The sequence below is a fragment of the Myotis davidii genome, unplaced genomic scaffold (genome assembly GCF_000327345.1).
Source record: "Myotis davidii unplaced genomic scaffold, ASM32734v1 scaffold43, whole genome shotgun sequence".
Classification (NCBI taxonomy): domain Eukaryota; kingdom Metazoa; phylum Chordata; class Mammalia; order Chiroptera; family Vespertilionidae; genus Myotis; species Myotis davidii.
In genome coordinates, this window is record NW_006294590.1 from 2,634,814 (window position 1) to 2,644,151 (window position 9,338).

At 45.8% G+C, this 9,338-nt stretch overlaps 2 protein-coding genes across 2 annotated transcripts in view; one reads left to right on the forward strand and one right to left on the reverse strand.

Annotated features, from left to right (window-relative positions):
- Nucleotides 1–9,338, reverse strand: part of LOC102757726 (zinc finger protein 605) — a 55,503-nt gene that overhangs the window by 41,734 nt on the left and 4,431 nt on the right.
- ZNF140 (zinc finger protein 140) lies at nt 834–8,861 on the forward strand. Its single transcript, XM_006768770.2, has 4 exons — nt 834–1,307; nt 2,778–2,904; nt 3,306–3,401; nt 6,622–8,861. The coding sequence occupies exons 1-4, from the start codon at nt 1,236–1,238 to the stop codon at nt 7,785–7,787; spliced, it is 1,461 nt and encodes a 486-aa protein (XP_006768833.1). The 5' UTR covers nt 834–1,235; the 3' UTR covers nt 7,788–8,861.

Here is a 9,338-nt window from a genome sequence, read left to right on the forward strand (position 1 = left end):
CTGTCGCTTCCAGCCCCTGGTAGCTAGGCCAAGAGGGTCTCTGGGAATACCAGTCCTCCGAGGGGAGGAATTCCAGTTACAGGTTTTCCACTTGAAATTAACCCCTCTGCAAAGCAAGCTCACTCTTTTGTAAAGCAAATTCACCCTTTTGGGAGTCATTCCATTTGGGGTGAAAATAGAGTGAAGCAACACAATAAAGTCGTTTTCTTCCAGATTGTTTTCGTAGTTAGGACATGCGTTCAGGCCACAGTATAGTTGCATGAAGCTGGAAATCACAGAAGCACTGGGACTGCAGTGGGTTCTGGGAATTGTAGTTATGTGAAGGTGGCGCTTTGCCTCTCAGGATGCTGGGGCCTCGCAGCGTTCTGGGAGTTGTAGTTGACCGAGGACAATGGCCTTTGTCTGGAGGTGCCATAACTCCCCTGCGCTGAGGCCGCTGTGTATCCTGGGAAATGTAGTCCTCTGGAGACTGACGTTTCAGACTTTGCTTCGTTCCGGGTCTTTTTGTGTGTGACCGAGAGCCTTTGTTTCTTGAAGCGTACCAAGGCGCAGTGAGTCGTAAAGTGCAATTGTCTGAGGTTCCCAGTTTTTGTCTCTGCTGGCGTGGGGAATTCTGGGAGTGGTAGTGTGTGATGGGATGTCTGACTTCAACGGAGCGTTGGGGCCGCGGTGCGTCCTGGGAAGTGTAGTTCTCTGAGGACTTGGGGCGTTCTGGGAGTTGTAGTGTATAACGGGGATCCTTCTTTCCACAGGTCGCTAAGACCGCGGTGTGTCTTGGGAAGTGTAGTTGTCTGAGGCCCGTTGTTTCTCTCCGCACTTGGGCAGTTGTGGGAGTTGTAGTGTGTGACGGGGAGCCTTCCTCCCACGCGCGCTGAGGCAGCGGTGGATCCTGGGAAGTGCAGTTGTCGGGGCCCGCGGCCTGGTCCCCGGGGTTTCGGAAGGCGCGGTTTGGACCCCAGGACGCCCGGTGGGGTCTGGGCTTCTTGGGCCGGAGGTAGGGGAAGGGGCCCAACCCGCCTGCGCCGGGATCACCCTGCCTGCTGCCTGGGCCCTAACCGTCCGGAGCCCGGAGCCCGGAGCCCACGCTGCCGGAATCGCAGTGGAAGTGCAGTCCTGTGGCCCCGGCAAAGGAGCAGGTGTAGGGCTGCAGGTCAGGCTGGACTCCTGTCCTGAGGGGAGCCCTGGCGGGCGCCCCGGCTGCTGTGTTCCGAGCCCCCGTGTGACGAGGCGGGTGGATGTGGAGCGACGGGAACCCCCTGAGGCGGGACCCGGTTCCTGGCGCCCGGCCCGCAGGAGCCATGTCTCAGGTAAGCGGCGCCTCCTCTCTTCTCCCGAGGGACGCGGTGACTTCAGGCCTGAGGGGCTCCCGCCCCCCGCTCCTCTCCTGGGCCTGGGCCGTAGGAGGTGCAGGCGGGTGGACGGGAAGCCAGGGCCGTGTGGGCAGGTATGTTTCGGGGTGAACTGGCAGCCAGCTGTGCTGGTGCCTCCTCTCTCAGTACTCGAAGGAGAAGTGCTGGGTCCTGTGTGTCTTGCTCCAGCCTCTCACTCATTTATTCTCCATGTTTACACGGAGCGTCCACGTTCAGCATCTGTATCTGCTCTCAGAGGGCGACCCCCGGGCCCGCAGTCTCAGCCCCGCCCGCCCGGGCCGCTAAGCCGGAAGCTGGGGGTCCGGTGAGCAGCTGCTCCTGGGCGTGCGCATGCGTGACCCGCTCCCGGCCGGAGCGAGGTAAAAGCTCGGAACTCGGGGCTCACTTTTCGGACCCGACACCCGGTGTCCCTAGCGAGGAGCCCTGGCTATGTTGGCGGCTACATGGCTGGCTGGCCATCGTACCTCTCAGGTGAGTAAGTTCAGCCGTCCCGGGCGTCCCTCTGTGTGGCCCCACTGCCCCCTCCCTTTTGTCACACTTGTGTCCAATCCAGAGCTCTGCCGGGGAGCCCGCCTTCACCCGGGGTGCAAGTCCCACTGTTTCCTCGAGGAAGCAGCTTCTTTCTCTGTGACTCGCTCATCCTTATCACGGAAAACAATCCTGTTCGGTGCAAAGTGTAACCTGTGACGCTCCACACGTGGGGCTGCTAGTGTGGGACCTTTTAACAGCCCTTTTCATGCCTAACGGGCCCATGGGCCACCCAGGTGGTGCAGAACCAGGGCCTTCTTCTTCCCCCCAACCCTGAGGGCAAAGGCACCGTCCGTGCCGGGAGGCCTGGCCGTCCCGCCTGGGGAGGCCCGGATGCCCGGATGCGTTGGGGCTAATCCTCCTGCTCTCTGAGTTTCACGGCGATTTCTTCGGGAGAGGGAGGCGTGTGTAAGCCGGAGAGGCCCCGCCTCACTCCCCGGGCGCCGTCGCCGCCTGCCATAGCCAGTTGTTATAAGAAGGAAATTCTTGCCAAATCGTGTCAAAAGAGGCTGGTATTAGGACACTATCCATTGACTACTAAACACAAAGGAATCGTCTTCACTATTCATTCATGACGAGTTTTTACAACCAAAGCCGGAAATTCATGTTGTTCGCATGTATAATCCTTTACCTTTCACAAAATTGTAAAATATGTCAGGACATATCAGATGGTGTGTTTTTTTCTCGTTTTCTCCATTATACAGCAAAGCAAACCAGCTCTACTCTTAGCTACACTCTCAGTGACCACCGAGAATTCTGCAAAGTCCCATTGCTGCTCCTACATACACTGCCCACCCTCCTCGCTGCCAGTCACTTCCCTCCTTGGTCAGGGCCTGGCGGAGCCTTGCTGCCCTTGTTAGAACCTGTCTGTCCTTTCAGGGTCCAGTGACATTCAGAGACGTGGCCATAGACTTCTCCCAGGAGGAGTGGGCCTGGCTTCAGCCTGCTCAGCGAGACCTCTACCGGCACGTCATGCTGGAGAACTACGGCCACCTGGTCTCCCTGGGTGAGTGTTCCTCACCTCCCTTCAGTTAGAGCGTGACCGTGGGTGGTGGTGGGAATCTTCACTAACTGGCTGAATAGTCCCAAGGGAGGTATGCTATTTTTTAAAATTAGGTTGTGGGGGTTTTAATTTTTTAAGCTTTATTTTTATTATTGACACTATTACTGATGTCTCCAATTTCCCCCCTTTCCCCTCCTGCACCCAGCCCCCAGCCCCCCCTTCCTCAGGTCATCACCTCACTGTAGTCCGTGTCTAGGGGTTATGACTCGTTTTTAAGATGGGCATTGTGACACCACCTAATTTTTCAGACACCTTTCATACTTACATTTGACATTTCTTTTAATGGTCCCTCTTTTCTGAGGAGTCAAGAACTAATTGTGAATTTATTTTATTCCTGCAAGCAGGTCTTAACATTTCCAAGCCAGATGTGGTTTCCTTACTGGAGCAATGGAAAGAGCCCTGGCTGGGGAAAGGAGATGTGAGAACAGATTTCTTTTCCGGTGAGTGCGTTAGTGTCCCTCTGCTGTGCAATTCCTGTGTGTCTGTCTCTGTAGCCCATGAACAAAAAGGTAGAAAAAGAAAAAAACGGGTATCACCTTTAGGTGGGCATTGCATATAGTCTGTGAGCTCCAAGTTTAGTGAAGTGTGTAAGGTTTGTGTCTAGATCAGGGGTGGGCAAACTTTTTGACTCGAGGGCCACAATGGGTTCTTAAACTGGACCGGAGGGCCGGAACAAAAGCATGGATGGAGTGTTTGTGTGAACTAATATAAATTCAAAGTAAACATCATTACATAAAAGGGTACGGTCTTTTTTTTCAATAGTTTTATTCATTTCAAACGGGCCGGATCTGGCCCGTGGGCAGTAGTTTGCCCATGGCTGGTCTAGATTCATTTATATGCATGTGGATGTGCAGGGGTTTTTTTAGTATTATTTATTGAAGGTTATTTTTGCACTTTTGTGTCGCCTTTGCTCCTCCGTAAAAGAACAGCTGACTATAATTCCACAGGTCTGTTTCTGAGTTCTCTACTCTGTTCCATGGATCTGTTTGTCTTTTCTTTCACCAGTACTACACTGTCTTGATTATTGTAGCTTTATAATAAGACTTGAAGTCAGGTAGTGTCAGTTTTCTGACTTTGTTCTTCATCAATATAGCCATTTGCTTCTCTATATAGACTTTAGAATCATTTTGTTGAGATGAATAAAATAATTTTTACTTAGATTTCATTAAATATATAGATCAAGTTGGGAAGAACGGGCGTTTTGATAATATTGAGTTTTCCTATTTATGAATAGACTGCCTCTCCATTTGAATTTTCTTCCCTGAGACCTTTCATCAGCGTTTTAATAAGTTTTCCTTATATAAATCTTATATATGTTTTGTTAGATTAAAACTTCAGTATTTCATTTTTGGGGTTGCTAAAGGTAAATAGTAATGTGTTTTTAAATGCCATTTGTTTATTGCTGGTATATAGAAAAGTTTTTACTTTTGTACATTAACTTTGTATTGTGCAGTCTTGCTGTAATCATTTATTAGTTCCAAAAAATTTTAGTACATTTTTTTCTGATTCATTGCATATAGACAGTGGTGTCATCTGTGATCAGAAAAAGTTCATTGCTTAAATGCATAGTAAAGAAATACAAGGTCTTTTTACTTATCCCCAGAAACTTACAGTTGGTGATAATAAGACAGCATTCCCTCCAAACAAAATAAATGTCAAAGTTACGTTACAGAAAAATGAATTTTTTTTCTTTTTAAATATATTTCCATTGATTTCAGAGAGGAAGGAAGAGAGAGAGAGAAACATCAATGATGAGAGAGAACCATGTATTGGCTGCCGCCTGCACACCCCACAGTGGGGGATCAAGCCTGCAACCCAGACAGCGCCTCCACCTGGAATGGAACCGTGCCCTCCTGATTGATAGGTTGATGCTCAACCACTGAACCATGCTGGCTGGGTGAAAAATGAATTTTTTTTTCTTTAATCCATATCTGAGGATATTTTTCCACTATTTTTTTTTAGAGAGTGGAAGACAGGAAATGACAGAAATGTCTGTGAGAGAAACACATCAATTGGTTGTGTCCTGCACATGCCCCAACCAAGGCCCAGGCCATGGAGGAGCCTGAAACCAAGGTACATGCCCTTGACCAGAATCAAACCTGAGACCCTTCAGTCCGCAAGCCGATGCTCTACCCGCTGAGCCAAATTAACTAGGGTAAAAAATGATTTTTTTAATGTGTAAACTTCCATAAAAGTTGTAAGGCTAATAGAGAGAATACCCATATGTTTTTATTTACATTTACCTACTGTAAACATTTTGTTCTATTTTTAAAATCATTTGGTATATATTTTTTCTGGAGATATTTGAGCATAAGTTGTGTACACCATTGACTTTTAACCCTACATAGTTCATAAGAATCCTATATAATAAAAGGCTAATATGCAAATCAACCAAACGGCAGAATGACCAGTTTCTATGACGTGCACTGACCATCAGGGGGCAGACGTTCAACACAGGAGCTGCCCCTGATGGACATTGCGCTCCCACAGGGGGAGCGCCGCTCAGCCAGAAGCTGGGCTCATGGCTGGCAAGTGCAGCGGTGGTGGTGGGAGCCTCCGTGGCAGCGCTAAGGATGTCCAACTGCTGGCTTAGGCCCACTCCCCATCAGTCAGACATCCCCCAAGGGCTCCTGGACTGTGAGAGGACTCAGGCCAGGCTGAGGGACACCCCCCGCCCCCAAGTGCATGAATTTCATGCACTGGGCCTCTAATAAGGGTATAAGAAAGTATATACATTTAAAATACATATTATTTTAAAATTCGGTTTCCCCCCAAGTGTTAAAGTCTCTTTAAAATTTAGCCTTGTGCCCTGGCCGGTGTGCTCCATGATTGGAGCGTTGGTCCATGCACCAGAGGGTCTTGGGTTCGATTCCCATTCAAGAGCACATATCTGGGTTGCAGGTTTGATCCCGGTTCCCAGTTGGGACACATGCGAGAGGCAACTAATTAATGTGTCTCTCTCACATCGATGTTTGTTTCTCTCGCTCCCTTGACCCCCCTTGGTCCTCTCTCTCCTCCCTCTCCTTCCCTTTCACTCTCTAAAAGTCATTGGAAAAAATATCCTCTGGTGAGGATTAACAAAACAAAAATTAGCCTTGAGAAAATCGGTACTAAGTTTGTGTATTAAAACCATCTGATAGAAAGACTGTTATCCCAAACTTAAGCTTCAGATATCAGTTTGGAAAGAAGATTTAGAGTGAGCATCATTGAAGATGGTTTTCAGAGAAATGCTTCATTTATTTAGAGTAAGTTGCTGTGAGATGTTCCAAAGGCGCTGGGGGAACAGTCTGGTGTGTTGGTGGGCTTTGAGGAGCACTTGCAGCCGTATTAGCATTATAACGTTTTTGTTCTCACATCATTCTGGCAGCAAGTAACTGGAAGTGAGGAGGACTAACAGCTCTCCTTCCCAAGTACTTACCTTCTTCATAGTTGTATTTTTCCTTCACTTACATTTAATCTTTCTCCCTATTCACCTAAATCTCTCCTCTCTTTGATGTCTTCTGAATTTCTGGGCAGAATGCTTAGATTTCAAAGTCACTTATGACAAATATGAAAGCAATGAAGTAATAAGTTTTTTTCATTTTAATCCTCATTAAAAAAGGACAAATGGCTTTTATTTTACTCAGTACAGAAAATAAGAAACATTGCTTTGTTTTTCAGTTTCAGAGTCAAATGGCGAGATCAGAAAGTTTTCTCCAAAAACTGTCATATATGAAGATGACTTATCCCAGTATTTGATAAAGGAAAATAATCCGAGCCAAGGCCCTGAACATTCCAGTTGTAAAGGAGGCTGGAAATACAACGATGTTACTGAGATGCTACAAAGTAATCGGGGATGTATCAGGCAAGTGACAGTCCCTCGTCAAGAAGCCCTGACTCAACATAGTGTCAGTCCTGTGGAGAGGCCCTATGGGTGCCATGAATGTGGAAAAACTTTCAGTCGGCGCTTTTCCCTGGTGTTACATCAGAGGACTCACACAGGAGAGAAACCATATGTATGTAAGGAATGTGGCAAAACCTTTAGTCAGATCTCCAACCTTGTGAAACATCAGATGATACATACTGGAAAGAAACCCCATGAGTGTAAGGACTGTAGTAAAACATTCAGTTACCTTTCATTCCTCATTGAACACCAGAGAACACATACTGGGGAGAAACCCTATGAATGTACTGAATGTGGGAAGGCCTTTAGCCGTGCCTCAAACCTCACTCGACATCAGCGAATTCACATAGGAAAGAAACAGTATTTATGTAGGAAATGTGGGAAGGCCTTTAGCAGTGGTTCAGAACTCATTCGTCATCAGATTACACATACTGGAGAGAAACCTTATGAATGCATTGAATGTGGGAAGGCGTTTCGCCGTTCTTCTCACCTTACCCGACATCAGAGCATTCATACTACCAAAACCCCCTACGAGTGTACTGAATGTAGGAAAGCCTTCCGCTGCCACTCCTTCCTTATTAAACATCAGAGAATTCACGCTGGAGAGAAGCTCTATGAATGTGATGAATGTGGCAAAGTTTTCACTTGGCATGCATCCCTCATACAACATATGAAAATTCATACCGGAGAAAAGCCCTATGCCTGCACTGGATGTGACAAAACCTTTAATCGGAGCTTTTCCCTCATTCTACATCAGATAACTCATACTGGGGAGAGGCCCTATGTATGTAAGGTGTGCACTAAATCCTTCAGCTGGAGCTCAAACCTTGCCAAACATCAGAGAACACACAGTCTAGAAAATCCCTGTGAATATGAAAATTCATTTAGTTACCACTCGATCCTTACTGAACACCAGGGAATTCCTCCTGGTGAGAAAACCTAAGGATGTTTGCATTTAAAAATATAGCAGCTGATGCCTTACTTTGATTTCAGAGCCTTATGTGAATATGTTGACATATGAAGACGTGATCCATGCTTGGAGAAAAAAATCCAGGAATATGTGGGAAAGCCATTAAAGCTTCCTTTTCTTTTCTTTTTTGTAATGTTAGAGAATGCAGTCACTCAATATGTAGAAGACTCTTTCTCTGCTAGGATTTCCTTACTCTACATTTATAAATTCCTTCCAGGAAAGGGATAGATAAAGTCCAATGCAAATGAGAAAGCTTTTAGTTAGAGATTAGCTCTCGTCCTGCATTTGTCAGTTCCAGCACGACAGAATGCATGGGTGAAGGCGTGCTTTTTCCTGGACATCACAAAATTCATAATGCAGCAGTCATACATACAAGCAGGGATTTGGGAATGCCTTCATGTACCATGCAATCTTTATTAAATTATAAAATACTCTTTTAAGGAGAAAAAGCAACCCTATAAATGGATTGATTATAGGTTGACTTTATGCAAAATTTAAAGTGTATAGACTTATACTGGGGGCATCATTATAATGGGTAGAGGAAAACCTTGGAGTTCTGGGAAGTCCTGGAGGAAATACCAGTGTGGGAATTTTTTTTTATGTAATTACCGAGGGAATCTTTGTTTTGCTTTTTTTTTTTTTTTAAAAAAAAAACATATTCGAAAGAGCTATAAATAAATCTTTTGATTTATAGTTAATCTGATATTTGCTGAGTTTCCCCCCCATATCATATATGATTCTGAAAATGCAACTCTCACAATATTGACATCAGCAAGAGGAATGTGTTTTTGTGGAAACATACACAATCGTAGAAACATCTTTAGGTGTCTTATGGTTTTAACTGAGATAGTGTTTGGATTTAAGGTTATGCTAACTCATGTTTATCCTTGAATCTGACTAGACATGTCTTAGTCAGAAGTAAATGTAAGTTATAGAACAGGAAAATGCCAAGGCAGTTTTCCTCTTTTGTTGCATTTACAGTGAGAACATTTATTTTGTAAGTCCATACTTGTGAAAATAAATCATATTATGTTCACTTTCTATGTACACCTTGCCCATTTTTTAATGTCCTATCTTTAAAGCAACTGACTGCCTCTTGTAAGAACTTTCCTCACGTCTAGTGTGTGTAATGTGCAGTTTAGTACTTGAATAAGTGCCTCATTTGTTGCTTCATGTATGTAAATCGTTCACAAAACGGGAGGCTAGCATTTTTCTTTCCCATTCAGGGTGACAACAGAACACATAGTTGTTGCTGAGTAATTACTTGTCTAGAATGACCAACGCCTCAAACTTGACCAGAACAATTCTGTTGTACAAACCCTCCCTTTCCCATAGTGTGGCCAGCATTGTCACTTTCCCCAGCACCATGTCAGGTTGGGGGGGGGGCGTGTTCTGGTGAACAAGAATGTATTTATCATTTCAGAGGTTTATAACATTGAGTGATGTGGCCACAGACTTCTCAGGAGGAGTGGGGCTGACTAGATCCCATCCAGAATAATTCATTTCATATGGGAATGTAGTGTG